Raw genomic sequence first — 19,432 nt, 5'->3', positions numbered from 1 at the left:
CAGACAAGTTACATGTTGTTTTTTTTAAATGTTTCCAAACCAAAGCCCAACCCCTGGGACTACACAGAGGACTCTGTCAGAGTACATGGTAAGTTATAACACGCAATTATTTTGTAATGCAAATGCTTAGAGAAGGCAGAAAGACATATGCATTCTGCAACCTGTCTTTAGTGAAAAAGAGGTTCCTGGTGACAGGTTCCCTTTAAGTATTTTATAAATTCTGTCTTACTCTACAATTTCTATTAGACAAAAAAAAACCTTTTTTACCAAAAATAAGTAGAGATAAGTCTTAGGAAGTATTCTGTGAAAAGGGCCTTTCCTTACATAAGCCTTACATAACAATTGCTAGAAACAGTAACACGTAAACGACTGTATATGTCATCATCATTGTAATGCAAAAACTGTGTAATGCTCTGTGTCTCCTGCGGGGGAGCTGCAGGGTAACACAGATTCCTTTAAGGACAATAGATAATTGCTGAATGTAATTATCTTAGTGAACAATTTTAACTAAAAGGGATCGATGAGAGTGCATAACCCCTTCCACTCCTATAAAGCAAATGTTTATGGAATAGAAGCAGAAACGATCAATGATAAGGGATTGCGTCGGTTAATCCCATGACATCTATCTCGATCAGACGTCAGTATTTAAGGCTATAGATGGGTGCGCGGAACTTGTCCTATGCCGACAACCGCACACTCAGGGCAGAGAATTATGATTTCCATGCTAAAACCTTAAATCTCTTATAAAATACTGCTTCTTCTAATTGAAAATTCTCAATCAATTTGTTCCTCCCCTCCCCCCGCACTAACACCCCCCCCCCTCCTCGCGCGTTCCCCCTCCCCTCCCCATTTGCAGTAAATAATCTCCGGATCGGCTTCCGACTCCGAGAAATAAATAATTTGGAATTTGCTCTATCCCATGTGATCTCTAAGCTTTAAATCACTGAATTCTGTACCGAGCACAGAAGGAGGGATAAAAAAAAAAAATCGGAGCGCGCTGAAGCGGAACTATTACTTAGAGACCGCAGCTGAGCGCTTATCATCCGCAGCCGAGAAGCTTCCTCGAAAAAAAAAAAAGAAAGGAATTATGTACTGCAAGCAAATCCCTGCCACGTACCTGGAGAATCCCAACCCATCGGACGCAATTTTCTTGCAGATTTCACCCTGGTCTCGGTCGCAGGTCCTGCCCCATCGCTTTTGCCCCATCGTAAATGTAATTATAAATTCGGATTGAATCTATTTTTTCCTATCTAAGGGCCAGTGATGTGGTGGGACAATCACATTTTCTTCCATGCTCTACCGCTTTAGCTGTAGTTATAACTATGTGACCCGATCGGTCATAAAACAAGATCCATGTTACTAATTTTTACACTCTTAGGCTGCATTCACACACATGTATGGGGGACATATATATGACCGATATACGTCCCCCATACACTCCTATGGGCTCACGGCCCTGTACGGGAGCGATACGGTGCGGCACTGTACCGCTCCGTAGCCCGGGAAAAGATAGGACATGTCCTACCTTTTCCCGTGATACGGCGCCGTGCGCTGTATCTTCCTGTGGAGAGGGGCGGGGGTGAGCTGCGCTCATCCCTTGCTCCTCTCCGCAGCGCCGATGTATGCCCGCCGTACTACTTTAGGCTACATTTACACAACCGTATGATTTCTCCAGTCCCGTATTTATGGGCCGTATGAGCCCGTATATATGTGACGGTTTTCATCCGTATGCAGCACGTATGTAACCCGTATTTTATACGTCCCCATAGACTTCTAGGGTATACGGAACTGAAATATGGGAGAAAATAGGACATATATTGACGTATATTTTTATACAGCCAGTATACAGTACGGTACGCTACGGTGTCAAAAACGGCAATATAAATGGTTGGACGTATTGTCCATTGAAATGAATGTGGCGGTACGGTATGGATACGGCTGTTTTCATACGTGCGTGTGAATGTAGCCCTAGGGGTGTTGACATTTATGCAACCACTCCTATTTTTGCTGTGATGCATGTACAGGCAGTCCCCGTGTTATGTACAAGATAAGGTCTGTAGGTTTGTTCTTAAGTTGAATTTGTATGTAAGTCAGAACTGTATATTTTATAATTTATAATTGTAACCCCATCCAGAACTTTTTTTGGTCTCTGTGACAATTGGATTGTCATAAGAATCAGGAGTAACAATAAATCTTCATTACAGACGCCTGTGATAACTGTTACAGCTGATTATTGTAGCCTAGGACTAAAGGACAATAAATTACCAACATCCAGAGGTCCGTTTGTAACTAGGGGTTGTATGTAAGTCGAGTGTTCTTAAGTAGGGGACCGCCTGTAAATGAATGAAATTTTGGGAAAATATTTATCTTATTGTATTTTTTTGTGTACAGCTCCTCTGCAGAATTATTTGTCTCTGTAGTTATATAATAGTAGAATTAAAGGGGTTGTACCAAAGTAACCGGTGGCGTAACTTGAAGTTGACGGGCCGGGCCCCAGTGAGAAGTCTGTACCAGGCCCCCAACTACAATCTATGGTTTATAATACTAATCTCCTCATATGGGAAATTGACACCTTGTGGGCCCTCAAAGCCTCTTGGGCCCGGTTGCAAACGTACCCTCTGCACCCCCTCAAGTTACACCCCTGACAGTAACATAAGATGAGTGGGGGGGTCCATTCTCTTCGAGTGCTGGGGTCCTCACCCATCTGAAGCAGTGACATGTTAAAGCATTTTTTTCCCAAGAATATTGATGACCTAGGGGGCCAGGGCAAGGGTGCAGAGAAAAAGGAAAGTGCACTTTTCCCTGTTCCTTCTGGGTGTATAAGGACCCACTTATGGGTGTGGCCTCCTCGGAAAACGGGACAACAAAGAAAGTGATGTCTCGAGGTAAGAGGAAGTGACTTCCCCTTGTTTGACGGGGCAGAAGAAGGTCTTGGGTCCTCGGTCAACCACCCTTCCCCCAAACCATCTGGCCAGATGCAGGAAAACTAAAAAGTACCGTAACTGCAGCGCCAGGACCAGGAGCCGGAGCATCCGTATGAAAAGGAATGGTAGTGCACACATACAACTCGCTTCTCCGTTCAGAGGGACAATAGGGACCCATGATCCCGTTAATTGGACCCCTCCTCATTAGCATGTGATAACTTTAATCTTGTTAGCAGGGCCGGATTAAAGGAGGGGCTCCTGGGGCTCGAGCCCCGGGGCCCCCACCACTTTCAATTTTTAAGGGGCCCCCACCAGTTTCCGACAGTCAGCGACTCAGCTCAGCTGAGTCGCTGACTGGCTCTGTGCGAAATGCCTATAGGGGTCTAGGATGTCAGCTGTGTCAGTTCAACACAGCTGCCTCCACTGGGGGAGATCGCAGAGATCGCCATTTTCTACAGGGGACTGGCGGCTAAATTCTACAGGGGGCTGGTGGCTGTATATTACAGGGGGGTGGCAAGCTATATACCTCCAAAAACATTGTTGGAAGGGCCCCCACCAGTTTGTGTCCAGGGGCCCCCACCACCCTTAATCCGGCCCTGCTTGTTAGTAATATTATAGAAATAATAATGATAATAATAATAATAATAAATGGGGGTCATGTGGGAGAGTCTGAGTTCTTCTCTAAATGGAGAATGTGTATGTGCACTGTCACCTCCTTAAAGGAACGCTCCAGTCAAAGCGTTGAATAACCATTGAAAAACACATGGTGCAGGGTCTGGGGGGGAGGAGCAGGACTCATTGTCATTGTATTCCTAGAACCTGGAGTCCTGCTCCTCCCCTCAGGCCCTGCACAAGGTATTATTCACTGAATCAGCTGCGACTGGAGTGTCCCTTTAATTTCTGTCTATCACTATCCAATGGACAGTGAATAGAGTAGCGATCCACATACTCGTCCTGCTGCTCCATTCAGATGGGGAACACGTTTTTCATGATTAATTAGAGTCCTACAGGTCACACTTGTATATTTTGCGGTTAACGAATCTTGAGGCAACCCCTTTAAGCTGCCTTAGGGTGCGTTCACACACAGATGCAGTTTTTGAAGCCAAAAGCAGGTGTGGAAAAAGCATCTGAAAAACTGAATGTGTGAACGCAGCCTTATGCTCTACCTTGTTGCTTACAAATTGGAATAAGTCAGGTTTGCGGCTTCGGGAAGCATTAAGGATAATCCTTCCAAGCTGCTTCCGCGGCTACTCGTACATCTGATCTTCCATTTCATCTGTGTTGTAATCCTAGGAAAGATGTAGAGCGAAGTAAAAATCAACTTCAAAAGCAGAAAATGGTTGAGGATTATCCAACCATTTCTAGTTATCTGGGATAAGTTACAAATAACTGGAGGTCCGACTACTGGGAACCAAAAAAGAGGGATCATAAGTCCTTAAAGGACTTCTACTACCAGGATCAAGGATTGTAAACCAAACACACTGACATACTGGTGTGTCCTGCCCCTCTGGCAGGATCCACTCTTCCTTTAGCTTCTTATTCCCTGGGTTTTGCAAAACCTGAGGGGCTCCAGGCTCCATAGATTTTAACTAATAATTATGTTATATGCAGTGATGTAACAAGACCCCCAACTTTTGATTTAAGGCCCCATATACCTAAATCCTCACTACCATTCCCATCCCGCATATTATACTTCAAAATATGCATATATGCTTCACACACATATACACACAGAACCGTACTCATGTACCATGCATAAACTGTCCAGCAGAAGCCCCCCTTATTAGTATATTTTCCAGCAGCAGCCTCCCCTTGTTTATATTCTTTCCAATAACCCATTTATTAATATACTGTCCAGCAGTCTTCCTTCATTAATGTACTCTCCAGGAGCTCCCCTCATACATGAAATGTCCAGCAGCCTCTCCTCACTCATAAAATGTCCAGCAGCCTCCTCTCATCAATGTAATGTGCAGCAACTGCCTCTCCTCATTAATGAAATGTCCAGTAGCCTTCCCTTAATGAAATGTCCCATAGCCTCCCCTCATTCATGAACTGTCCAGAAGCTGCTTCCTCTCACTACTGAAATGTCCAGCAGCCTCCTCTCACTTATTACATGTACATCAGCCTCCTTTCAATAATGAAGTGTCCAGCAGCCTCCCTTATTAATGAAATGTCCCAGAGCCTCCCCTCATTCATGAAATGTCCAGCAGCCTCCTCTCACTAATTACATGTCCATCAGCCTCCTTTCAATAATGAAATGTCCAGCAGCCTCCCTTATTAATGAAATGTCCAGTAGCCTCCCCACATACATGAAATGTCCAGCAGCAGATTCCTCTCACCAATAAAATGTCCAGCAGCCTGCCCTCACTAATACAATGTGCAGCAGCCTCCCCTCAATAATAAAATGTGTAGTGCAAGCCTCCCATCATTAATGAAATGTCCAGCAGCCTCTTCTAATTAGTGAATTGTCCAGCAGCGTCTGGTCATTAGTGAAATGTTCAGCAGCCTCCGGGCCCCTCGTCATAAACAATATTATTACCATACTTGCCTCCCATGCTCTGGTGATAACCTGGCTCTTCCTCCTGCAGGTGGAGACAGGTCTGTGAGCTCTGCCCGCGCACACAGTATGAGGCGCCGTATGATGACATCATACAGTGCGCGCAGGCAGAACACACAGACCTGTCTTTGCCTGTGACGCTGTGGTAATGAATTGTATACTTGTCTTACACACATGGAATTGATTATCTTCTCCTGTCAGGTGGAAGACTAAGGACCCCTCCACCCCCTGCTGCAGTCACACCCCGGTGTCTTACCCCTGGTTATATGTTTATATCCTTTGGATAGGGATAATAATTAAACCTGGGTTCACCCTATTGACACTTTAAAGCTCTAGGTGACATCTTTTTCTAGCGAGACTTTTTAAGGTTATTTCCAATCCTCCAATAACAGAAGTTCACATTTTGGGAATTCTAATATTCCTTCCGGCTCTGGGGATATGCAGAGAGGATGCTAAAAACACGAGTCAAGTCATCAGCAAGAGTCCTTCACGAAAGGTAATTAAAAGTGAATCAATACTATCGGCATATGGGGCACATGGCTGATTTAATGGCTAATTGAAAGCTCACCTTAGGATTATTTAAGAGAATCTGCTGGAGAAGCTTCGAAATGAAGGAGCGGGAGAAATATGACATAAATGGCCAGCAATTACTGAATGCAGCCACCGGGTCTTATGCCCAGAGGAACGATGTACTCAAGTCACAGAGAGCAGGACAGATGCATTATGGGGGAGTAATGTTCCCAATCAAGGTCAGATTTCTAATGCGGGGGTCGGAGTCCTTCCCGGTTTGCACATAGCTCTGGTATACCGGCTCTGTAGGGTACTTGTCATCACACTTCACATATTATATGAATCAAAATGTTGGTACTTGGGCTACAGTGCCGACGCTAGAGTGCTACAAACCTAAAAAGGGGTTGGCCACTTTGACTCATGTTTTTGTAATGTGTGTGTAAGAAGGGGGGGCAAGATATTAGGTAATTTCCCAATATACATCTATTAATAGTTCTGCTCCGCATTTTTAATATGTGAAGTGAAGCCTCCTGTCTATTACCTTATCGGTCCCCTAGTGCTGCCTTTTGGGTCCGAATCAGGGCCGGCGCCTGCACTGGGCATACCCCAGCAAGTGCCAGGGCCCAGGGCTGCTGGGGGGCCCACATAAGGCTGTACATTATGAATCCATGGGAGTGAGGGGTGCTGCATCTAATGATTTTATAGGGGGTGAGGGGGTTATATAGAGTACCCATGAGGGGGTTGTATTCAACATAACCATTAGGGGGTTCTTTGGGATGATAAACCAGGGAATATTTTAGGGAACAGGAGCTGCCACGTAAATTCACTGCAAAGGGGCCCACTGAGGCTCTGTCACCCAGGGGCCTATTGAAACCTGGAGCCGACCCTGGTCCGGATCACTGTGTTTTACAGCGCATGAGCCCATGTGGGTTCCTCTTCAATGAGCTTCATTTTAAATAGCCATAAGAACCAGTTTAGAAAAATGTTTCCCTTATAAATCCGTAAAATAAATATTTTATAGGAGCTACGCAGCGCTATGTGAATGTATAAATCACTAAAAATGCTTAAAAGAGAAAAAAAAAGAAAAACTGTTCTTAAGTTTAGTTTTTTTCTCATACTAAAGTAATTTTGTGTAACAAGATGTTGCAAGTAGCGAGCTGTGGGTTATATCACCTACAGGCGGTCCACTGCTTAAGGACACCTGACTTACAGACGACCCCTACTTACAGACGACTGCCCACTGTGACCTCTGGTGAAGTCTCTGGATGTTACTATAGTCCCAGACTGCAATGACCAGCTGTAAGGTGTCTGTAATGAAGATTTATTGATAATCCTTGGTCCAATTACAGCCAAAACTACAATTGTAACTGGGACAAAAAAAAAACCTGACAGACAGACCTGACGCTCAGGGATCTGGCCAGTGTCTTTGCTCTTCAAGCAAACCAAAGCCAAGCAGCCAGTGTGAACACAGCCCAAGCCTAAAGATGACTGCCATATAGTGAGAGGCCACCTTTAGCTATATACGATTACTATTACTACATTTCTATCTAGTTTATGTCCATCTTTGCCGTGTAAGTACAATGTTTCCTGAATACAAGATATCAGATATGAAGTTTGGAAGAAATGTCGCTCGTACCTTCCTGGATTACTACCAGCTGAATGGCAGCACGACAAGACCCACCGCTTCCGTATCACATGTGAGGTAAGTCGCAGAGGTTTTTAAAGTGATAATAAGGTACATTTTAGTAAGTCTCACAGAACAACGTCTGTTTCCCTATTGGGCTTATGGATAGACCTAGAACTTTTACTCTCAATAATGTCAATGTATGGAATTTAGGGAGCCTAAAAGGACAAGACTCTTTAAGGTGACCATTGGGCATTTTGACTACTCAGAAATACTGACAGTATAGAAAGATAATACAGATCAAATAATACAGATGTCCACAGAACTTCACCTAACACATCCCTCCCACCAGACCTACTCGTCACAATTATTGGCGCAAAACTCTTCCCAATTTGAAAAGTCAAATTATTATTATGTTAATATTCTCAAAATTAACCACAATCTCAGTTTGTTGCTTTAGAAACCATCGCTGCCCAAAGCGGCTCGCTCATCCGGACTCCCCAACCAGCACTTCGAGTTCCGGGCAAAGTCCGCATTAATTCTCTTTTCCGCCAGCTGTGACTTGAGATGATCTCTGAAAAACCGAAAACATCAAAACACAAATCCAAGTAACAGTAGGGAAGGAGGGAGGGACAGCTTGAAGATGGCGCGGGCAAGAGGAAGTGCAGGTACCAGTGCCTGCCCTATAAAGGCTCAGCTATGGGAGGGACCGAGGAGAAAGGAAGCAAATACCGCTCCCATTTAAAGTGCAAACGACCCATGTAATAAATGTAACACCGGGTCAGCCCCAGTCCGCGGGCACCATCCTTATACAGTGGGGAGCACTCTCATCTACCACCAGTAGACCAAATTTAACATGTTTTCTTACATCTTTATTAATGAAATAATAACTTTATAAAGCAGCCGTAGGTGCTTCCTTGGCTTTTAATTTATGCACGACCCCTTCCCTCCTGGCCCCCTGCTGCAAGCCTCCTCCTGCTCCTGGCCTGGGGAACTAGGAGAGAGCACACGCCCCGGGTCTGACGTCACAGGCCGGATTGTAATTCCCTGGCCGGGAGCAGGAGGACACTTGCAGCAGAGGACCGGGGACGTGCATAAATTAAAAGCCAGGGAAGTCGAGTGGTGCTGATGCACCTTCTGCCTGAGCATCTCCGGCTGTTATGCAAAGTTATTATTTCATCAATAAAGATGCAACATGTTAAAAACAGTCCCCCCCCTATCCCCTGAACGAGCAGTCTAATTAGGACAGGTAGATGTCCTTTAAGCCTTTAAGTTTTTTCCAGGGACTGGTGGGCATGGGTAGGTTTTTTTTTTTTTTTACACAGTTTGGCTGCGGCCCGGTGCCAGGTGCTCCACAGGCTGGTCTTGGGCCGTGGCCCGGTGGTTGAGGAGCACTGGTCTAGAGAATTGCTAGTTCATGGCCAGCTTGGACTACTGCAACATTCTTCTTTGTGGTCTCCCAACTAACTCTCTAATAACAATCCAACCTCATCGTTAACTGTGCTCATACATCTCTCTCCTTTGCAGACTTCAGGGTGGTATCTGCTGAAACTTTTAAAATTTGATTTCCGTGTTGCTGGCCGGGCATTTGCATTGTAAAGGTTAGAAGCCGTAATCTGACAGCAATCCCACTGAGGCTAACCCCTTGTGCCCCGGCCTTAGAAGTCAACGATCCCGCACCATCAGCAGTTTGTAGGGGTCGAAACACGTGACAGATTCCCCTTCAAGTAATTCAGCACATTTCTATATTTATGGATGCCATATACCAAAGTCATCTCTGCTCCCTCTACATAGGATCTTCTAGTCTCCAGCCCAGGACGTGCGCTCCAATTGTCGCAGTAGTAATGGTAATCGGATCATACTGGGGCTCATTTACTAAGGACTCATTTCCTTGGGGTTTCCCAAATTTTTCCGTTTTGCGCCGAATTCCACAAGGATTTTGGTGCACGCGATTGGATTTCGGCGCCGGCTACGGATTCGGAAAAACTGCGGAATTTAAAAAACTAAATGTGTCGCAAGATCAAGCACTCACATGCACCAGGAAGAAGCAGGTGAACTCCGGCGGACCTCGGCGCAGTAGCGACACCTGCAGGATATCTGGCGCACGACCTTAGTGAATCCTGGCAGAACCCGAATCCTCATCGGACAACGCGCCGCCGGATCGCGACAGGACCGGGTAAGTAAATGTGCCCCACTGTATCTCTCCATCATAACGCAGCGTATCATAATTTGGAAACATCTGTAGAGCTGAAGGCATCCTAACCTTTAAGCGGATGCAGTAAAAAAGATATATATGACAATCCAGAATAGAGTCATGTCTTGCCATTAGACCCTGCCCTACCTATGCTTAGGAAACCTTCACCTTCTGTGTGTATTTTCATTTGTACTTTTGCTTCCATGGAAGACTTGGAAGGAAATGAAACCTGAAATGGAGAAGCTGATCAGTCAGGCGTGTAGAGTCCTCGGTCCTCGCAGTACCGGGCTGTAGTAATGAACACCGGCGCTGCATATCAAATCACCTCCTCCCTAGCATCTACTACTATCTGCCCTCGCTACTGATAGAGGGCACATTACTCTGCCCGACCCTGTTACATCTACTGGATCTCAATCATGGACAGCTTTTACCTAGACCTTCTAGTAAAATATCACTGATGGGATCAACCAGATTATTAAAACTTTGCAGCCATGGCAGGGTTCATCGAAGGGTTACGCGTGTTCTATTGCGGCGATGAAGCGTCTTGATTTAGCACGATTTACATAAAGACGAGTTATTTGTAGAGCAGCAGCATATAAAGACCTTTAAGAAATTCAATATTCAAGGGTTAACCACGCAGGTTCACATAAACGGCACAAGCGGCGCCGAGGCATCGGAGCGGAGGGCGCGTAGCAAACTGCTTGGTAAATACCAGAGGATAAAAATACTCATTACCCTAGGTTATGGCATAATAAAAATTAATCAACGGGATCGTATGGTCTAAAAAATCCAATTTTATACAGAATATTTGGGCTTTGTGATCTAATTATAACCTTGATCTATTGTGTGTAGCAAAGAGAAGGCCCACAAAGCAAATTCTTTATGGAGGACCATCGGTGTCATTGATATCAATGAACACTGTGTTATGCTTTATTTCCCCTCTGGGGGTGCTGCAGGGGAAATGAAACGCTTGTTATTAGGGGTTACCACAGTGTACTGCCGATCAGTGTACCGTATTCAGTTTATTTTGAATGACCTTTGAATAGAATTTAATGATAACTATTAATATCGATAATTATTGTATTTATTGTAAGGAAATTATTCTTTACACTTTGTGAGTTGGGAACACTAGGAAATTTGGCGATTTGTTGACTAAACCCAACTTTGATTTATATGGGGGAAGCAAATACCACACTGGGGCACATTTACTTAACCGGCCCCTCGGAGTTCCCGAAAGTGCATTGTCCGACGATAATGCCCTGTGCCGCGATTCACTAAGATTGTGCGCCCGATATCCTGCATGTGTCGCTTCCCCGCTCAGGTCCCCGGAGTTCACCTTCTTCTTCCTGGTGCATGTAAGTGCTTGGGCTTGCGACACAATTTGAATCTTAAATCCCGCGCTCAGTCCAAATCAGTCGGATCGCATCAAAGTAGGCACCACTGAGCCCAAAATCTGATCGCGTGCAACACAATCCCCTTCTAAATACTTGTCACAGCAGCCAAATCTTTGGGCTAAATCATCTTTTTTTTATAATCTGCAGAAAGTTTGTAAGAACTGTTTGGGGAAATGATGTTTAGTGTTAAATGGAAAAAAGGATCTGTAGTGACAGCTGACATTTAAAGAGATAACACCCGCAATCCGTTCCAGTAGGGTGAGCCCAACGTTGAACTTTTGGCTGAAGTCTGGCATGGCCCCAAACATTGGGGCTCATTTACTTACCCGGTCCATTCGCGATCCCGCGGTGCATTCTCTGCTGAATTGGAGCTTGCCGGGATTCACTAAGGTTGTGCGCCTGATATCCACCTGGTGTTGCTGCTGCGCCGAGGTCCGCCAGAGTTCACCTTCTTCTTCCTGGTGCATGTAAGTGTGTGTCAAGTGACACTTTTTTTAAAAAAATAGCGCGGTTTCTCCAAATCCGTTGGATCCCCAAAACTAGAACTCCCCCCTGGGGTGCACTGACTGGGACATCTAGGATCTGCTTGTTGTCCCTGAAGTCCCATAGAAATCAAAGGCAGCCTCAATGAAATATCTCAAAAAAGAAAATCCATTTCTACATATGAGCATATCTCCGTATAGTGCATCCAACCTCCTAGTATGTACTACCCTTCAGCTTCTCATTCCATACAAACAGTAGTGGATTATAATATGGGCCCAAAACAAATTTTATACTAAGAAGGACCTTTACCCAATGAAATCCTCGTACATCTGTTCCTACTCTCAATACACATGTACACAAGAACCATCTCAGGACCTTTGAAGGTCTTGAAACTGCAGATTGAAATCCGGCAGAAGGGACACATCCTCCATTCCCCGAGAAGCTGATTCTAGAACCAGATGTAGGAAGTGATTCCAGACTTGTAGGGGAAATAATATTCTTACATCCTGGGGTCCATGGTGGTCTTACTCTACCCCTACATATAATAAGCCAGACCTGAGTGCCGGGGGCTGCACTGTGCATCCTCCATACTTCAGATCTACCACATGCAGAAGTTTTGTGCATGAAATCCGAGAAAATAATCAAATAAAAGTCCTGTTTTGCGGCGTCTCTAATAACATGCCGGGCGCGCAGTGTGAGAACTTTCTATTCTCGCCGACTTGCTAATTATCCTGATAATTCTGCTTAGCACCGGGGTCGCTCGGCTTGCCACTGCAGAAAACCAATTACAGTAAGGTCAGGCCTCGCCTGTCGCCGCACAGAAATACATGTTTATGAAGCGGCTTTTATTATGCCGGCAATATGGCGCTGACATATTTCTTTACACGCCGTTCGTTGACGGAACACAAACTTAATGGATCTTGCGTTTACGGCGTGAAATAAACGTTCCTGTCGCTCTGGAAATGTTAGTGGGATAAATATAAAGCAGAATATTTAATAGGATCGGTTATATGGTTCCTGGGGGATCGGGTCTCTTCTGTTCCGTTCTTCTGCGGGGTCTGCGATAAAACTACGGGATCCCATTGGGTTTCATTGCCATCCGTATATTTCTCTAAATGTATATTACACCCCATAAATTATAGAACTTCTTTAGGTAGTCTTCACCATACAAACAGGAGCAGGGCGGGGTCCTCACACTGCTGTGCTCTGTGCTTTCTATAGCCAGTGATAGGTATTGTCTCTGTAGATTTCTGAAATAATATTTTTGTGTATTTGTACTTTTGTGTATGTTTTTAGTAGCAGCAGGACTGTGAAAAATACATTCATATTCCAGGAGAGTAGCTGAACTGGGAAAGTGTCCTCACACTGCTGTGCTGTTAGATATCTGCATTAAGCTACTCTACAGCCATTCCCCTCTACTTAGATTGGCTGAAGTAGTATCCAATAGAAATCCTGCTATAGCTTTCTGCATTTTAACTTTTTTTCTGGATATTACTGGATCTGGTTTGTTTCCCAAATTAATATTTGTTATGGTTCCTTGTCCTGCTGATCTCTCAGACCCCGGCTTGTCTGTCAATTGCTGCCTGCCCTGATCTAAGGCCTGATTACCAAATCTGCACCTACCAATCCATCTCTGACTTTGGCCTGCAGCCGATTACTTTCTTTACAGCCCCATGGTGCTTTTTGCACCATAATCTCTTGACCCAGTCCAGATATCCCCTCCACTGAGAACATTTCAAGAGGTAGCTACCTGGTGGTCTCCCCGTATTACATTCTAGATCCCTAGTCCAGGTATCACCTACACTGGATAGATTTACAGTAAACTATTTGGTGGATTCCCTGTAGCACAATCTAGATCCCCAGTCCAGATAACCCTTACTGGGACCTTCCATAGGAAACTATCTGTGGTCTCCCAGTAGAACACGCTAGATACCTAGTCCAGATATCAACTTCACTGCTACCAACAAGCGGTAGCTACCTGGTGGTCTCCCTATTGCACACTCTAGATCCCTAGCCTAGGTATCACCTTCACTGGGACTAACAAGAGGTAGCTACCTGGTGGTCTCCCTGTAGCACAGTCTACATACCTAGTTCAGATATCTCCTTCACTGGGACCATCAAGAGGTAGATACCGGATAATGGCCCTTTAGCACACTCTAGATCCCTAGTCCAGGTATCACTTTTACTGGGACCATCAAGAGGTAGCTACCTGGTGGTCTCCCTGTAGTACAGTCTAGATACCTAGTCCAGATATCACCTCCACTGGGAAAATTTCAAGAGGTAGATACCGGTTAGTCTCCATGTAGCACAATCTAAATACGTAGTCCAGATTTCCCCTTCACTGGGACCATGAAGGGGTAGCTACTTGGTTGTCTACCTGTAGCATACCCTAGATCCCTAATCTAGGTATCAGTTTCACTGGGACCAACAAGATGTAACCTGTTCTTGTCCTGGTCTTCCTGTAACACTGTCTAAATCCCTATACAGGGGTTTTGAATGAAAACTTTCAGCAGCGCTTGTGTCCACAGAATTGTGTGTCGCACCTGCAGGGCACGGGGTGTTTTCATGACTGACGGTGGTGGAATATTTTTGATGCTAGAACAAGCACAGAAAGAGACCCAGTAGATGAGAGTCATCGCTATTCACTGCCCACGCACTGTACGGCTCCTCTGTTCTGCGCCTCCTGCTGCTTGTCACCGGAGGAGCGGCGCAGAGCGGGGACACAGGCTAAATATCTCTCTTCACTCCATGTTTCTCGGCTCTGCCAAACAAAACACAACCCGACGTAACATATTTTGTTTTCACCGGATTTGGACCCATAAATAATAGTCCAAAAGCATCTTCTGTAATAATAAAAATAAACACAGATTACGCAGCGCTGCACAGAACTTGTCATATCAGTCCCTGTCCACAATGGGGCTCACAATCTAATCAGCCTACCAGTATGTTTTGGAGTGTGGGAGGAAATCGGAGGAAAACCACACAAACACTGAGAGAACATACAAACTCTTTGCGGATGTTGAACCTGTGCAGTCCTGGTGGTGGAGAGTATCCTGGTGGCCATCACTGCTTGAACCCATGTACCCAGCGCTGCAAGGCTGTAATGCTAACCACTAACCCACCGTGCCACCCCTAAACTATATTGTGTAGCACCCAGCGGTCATGGCCACCAGGATACTCTCCACCACCAGTGTTACTGCTCCCAGGACTGCACTTCATACCAACAGGAGTCATGAGCGCCACATCCGAAAATATTAAGAGCCTTAGGAAAACTGTTCTGCTGCCAATTCTTGGTGAACATTGGTTATAAGGCACCGCACCAGTGTAACACTGGTGGTGGAGAGTATCCTGGTGGCCATGACCGCTGGGTGCTACACAATATAGTTTAGGGGTGGCACGTGGCTTAGTGGTTAGCATTACAGCCTTGCAGCGCTGGGAACCTGGGTTCAAGCAGTGATAGCCACCAGAATACTCTCCATCACCAGTGTTACTGCTGCCAGGACTGCACAGGGTCAACATCCACAAAGAGTTTTTATCTTCTCTCCGTGTTTGCGTGCATTTCCTCCGGTTTCTTCCCACACTCCACAGAAAGCCTAATAATTCCTTGTCTAGGTGTCCACATCTGACACCCGTGATCCTGACCCCAATGTTTAATGCCCCCTCTGTTGACCCAACCTCAGGAACATCTCATTTCCAAATGTCTCACCAGAGGCAAACTCGGGGGATGATATTTCCAGGTAATTTGGGGAAAGCTTCACCTTTTTGGTTTATTTCTGCTTACCCACCTATTACACGGGTGCAGCTAATTACCCTTTTTTCTTTAACTCTTCCCCTGCTGGAGAGATGGGGACGATGAGTGGTATAAATAGGCGCACGGTATCGTCCTTGCTGTACGTCTCCTGTGGGATGTGATGAGTGACTGAAGGAGCCGCGTCTCGGATTCAGCAGGAGCGGTCGGCGTTGTTGGGAGCGCCAGACATGAGGCTTAATTAGAATATAGTGTTTGTGCGCGGCCATGTAATTAAACCGGGGGGACTCTACACCTTGTTCTTTTCCCCTCATTAATGCTCATTTACGCTGGTTTCACTTTAAAGTGACGGGTCCAGGAGACTTGTGAGTGAATGCATCCAATGGAAAGGGTCACTATTCAAAGGCACAGTGGGGTATAAAGCAGGAACAAAACAGCAGGGACAAGGAACGGGACTGTAATCCTTTTATAATACATCTGGATAAGGAGATTTCAGGGACCTTATGGGGAAAATTGTGCCAATTTATTGAGCACCCGCATCCATGTACAATCAGAGTAATGGTCAGCGCGGAGAACAATAGGCTAAGGCTGATGTGAGCCGAGGGATTGTCTCTGCTTTTATATTTAACTCCTGGTATTCCGAAACAAGATACTATATATACAGTCCTTAAAGGGGGTTTCCATTTAGATTGGGGTGATGGTAAATAGAGGAGAGAATATATATATATATATTACTCCCTCTGCTCCCGATCCCCCGTTCCTGCAGTAGTGTTGATGGCCACATGAGATTCTGGCCCAGACACGAGTTTGGAAAAGCTACACCACAGGGGGGTTCTATTCGGACTGGATATCCCCTTCATAGGGGTTGGCCAATTAATGTATCATATCCATATACCCAGGACAGGGGGAAGTTGTAGATCACTGGGAGACTGAACACTGGGACCTAGAACGATCTGGAGAAAAAGACACTACAGTACAGGGATAATACACACAGTGATGTCACAGTACAGAGATAATACACACAGTGATGTCACAGTACAGGGATAATACACACAGTGATGTCACAGTACAGGGATAATACACACAGTGATGTCACAGTACAGGGATAATACACAAAGTGATGTCACAGTAAAGAGATAATACACACAGTGATGTCACAGTACAGAGATAATACACACAGTGATGTCACAGTACAGGGATAATACACACAGTGATGTCACAGTACATGGATAATACACACAGTGATGTCACAGTACAGGGATAATACACACAGTGATGTCACAGTACAGAGATAGTACACACAGTGATGTCACAGTACAGGGATAATACACACAGTGATGTCACAGTACAGAGATAGTACACACAGTGATGTCACAGTACAGGGATAGTACACACAGTGATGTCACAGTACAGGGATAGTACACACAGTGATGTCACAGTACAGGGATAGTACACACAGTGATGTCACAGTACAGGGATAATACACACAGTGATGTCACAGTACATGGATAATACACACAGTGATGTCACAGTACATGGATAATACACACAGTGATGTCACAGTACAGGGATAGTACACACAGTGATGTCACAGTACGTGGATAATACACACAGTGATGTCACAGTACGTGGATAATACACACAGTGATGTCACAGTACATGGATAATACACACAGTGATGTCACAGTACAGAGATAATACACACAGTGATGTCACAGTACAGAGATAATACACACAGTGATGTCACAGTACATGGATAATACACACAGTGATGTCACAGTACAGAGACAATACACACAGTGATGTCACAGTACAGGGATAATACACACAGTGATGTCACAGTACAGAGATAACACACAGTGATGTCACAGTACATGGATAATACACACAGTGATGTCACAGTACAGAGATAATACACACAGTGATGTCACAGTACAGAGATAATACACACAGTGATGTCACAGTACAGGGATAATACACACAGTGATGTTACAGTACAGGGATAATACACACAGTGATGTCACAGTACAGAGATAATACACACAGTGATGTCACAGTACAGGGATAATACACACAGTGATGTCACAGTACAGAGATAATACACACAGTGATGTCACAGTACATGGATAATACACACAGTGATGTCACAGTACAGGGATAATACACACAGTGATGTCACAGTACAGAGATAGTACACACAGTGATGTCACAGTACAGGGATAATACACACAGTGATGTCACAGTACAGAGATAGTACACACAGTGATGTCACAGTACAGGGATAATACACACAGTGATGTCACAGTACATGGATAATACACACAGTGATGTCACAGTACAGGGATAATACACACAGTGATGTCACAGTACAGGGGTAATACACACAGTGATGTCACAGTACAGGGATAATACACACAGTGATGTCACAGTACAGAGATAATACACACAGTGATGTCACAGTACAGGGATAATACACACAGTGATGTCACAGTACAGGGATAATACACACAGTGATGTCACAGTACATGGATAATACACACAGTGATGTCACAGTACAGGGGTAATACACACAGTGATGTCACAGTACAGGGATAATACACACAGTGATGTCACAGTACAGAGATAATACACACAGTGATGTCACAGTACAGAGATAATACACACAGTGATGTCACAGTACAGGGATAATACACACAGTGATGTCACAGTACATGGATAATACACACAGTGATGTCACAGTACAGAGATAATACACACAGTGATGTCACAGTACAGAGATAATACACACAGTGATGTCACAGTACATGGATAATACACACAGTGATGTCACAGTACAGAGATAATACACACAGTGATGTCACAGTACATGGATAATACACACAGTGATGTCACAGTACATGGATAATACACACAGTGATGTCACAGTACAGGGATAGTACACACAGTGATGTCACAGTACAGGGATAATATGCACAGTGATGTCACAGTACATGGATAATACACACAGTGATGTCACAGTACATGGATAATACACACAGTGATGTCACAGTACAGAGATAACACACACAGTGATGTCACAGTACAGGGATAATACACAGTACATATGGGTCACATTTATTAAAGCCCTTGCACCAGTTTTCTGTCTGACTTTGCACAGGTATTTATAAAGTGTCCGTGCCAGATATGTGTCGCAGGTGCACTATACCCGGCGCAACACACATTTCTGCATTGAAGGGGGCGCTCCGGTGCTCAGTCGGACCGTGCTCCACATTTATTGTGAAGCCCGACACAATTGTGTCGCATGCCCCATGTTAAAGGTGCACCACTCTGCCAGGGCAGTGCAGGGGGCGTCACATTCATCAAGAACGTGCACTACAAATCATGAATCTGGCGCCCCCTGCACACTACACAGGACACTGCACTCAGTACACACTGCACTGCTCTTGATAAATGTGGCCCTATACCAGTCTGAATGGATCAAAAGTTTATCTTTCTTCCAATTGTTGGACCCCTAGTGATTTGTATCTTATCCTCTGGATAGGGGAGAAGTTACAATAGTGAAATAACACTATAAAGGAGTTACAATAGTATCTGTTGTATGTGATAGGGTTATTCCCATCTCTGTGGTTTCCCTTTCTTCACCTCCCTAAATAGTTTGTACATTGTGGTCAGTAACTGCTGACCCAGAGGTAAACAGGAGTTACACAGACAGTAGCTCTAGTGTGTTTACTTCTATGTAGTTGTATGTAGTATGGTCGTTACTGGCAGTGGGCGGGTCCATTTGAACCTAACCTCCTCGATTATAATCCACTACTATATATGGGGCACTAAATATCTGTAAATTAGAGGGGCTCTGTAAATATTTACAATGGTTTGAGACACAGCATCTCTAAATACATATATACAGTATCTCTATACAGAGCTTGGTTCTGTTGCTGTATTTCTATACAGAGCTTGGTTCTGCTGCTGTAGTTCTATACAAAGCTTGGTTCTGGTGC

The 19,432-nt window shown here is 44.8% G+C and overlaps 1 protein-coding gene across 1 annotated transcript in view; it reads left to right on the top strand.

The window, feature by feature from the left end:
* Positions 1 to 19,432, top strand: part of AGBL4 (AGBL carboxypeptidase 4) — a 1,134,440-nt gene that overhangs the window by 1,109,661 nt on the left and 5,347 nt on the right. Inside the window, exon 12 of the mRNA XM_072127046.1 lies at positions 7,597 to 7,693. Coding sequence (XP_071983147.1) covers positions 7,597 to 7,693 — 97 coding nt within the window. The remainder of the gene's footprint in view (positions 1 to 7,596; positions 7,694 to 19,432) is intronic.

Source organism: Engystomops pustulosus, chromosome 10 (assembly GCF_040894005.1).
Source record: "Engystomops pustulosus chromosome 10, aEngPut4.maternal, whole genome shotgun sequence".
In the NCBI taxonomy this organism is placed as follows: Eukaryota; Metazoa; Chordata; class Amphibia; order Anura; family Leptodactylidae; genus Engystomops; species Engystomops pustulosus.
This window is presented reverse-complemented; position numbering and strand designations above follow the sequence as displayed.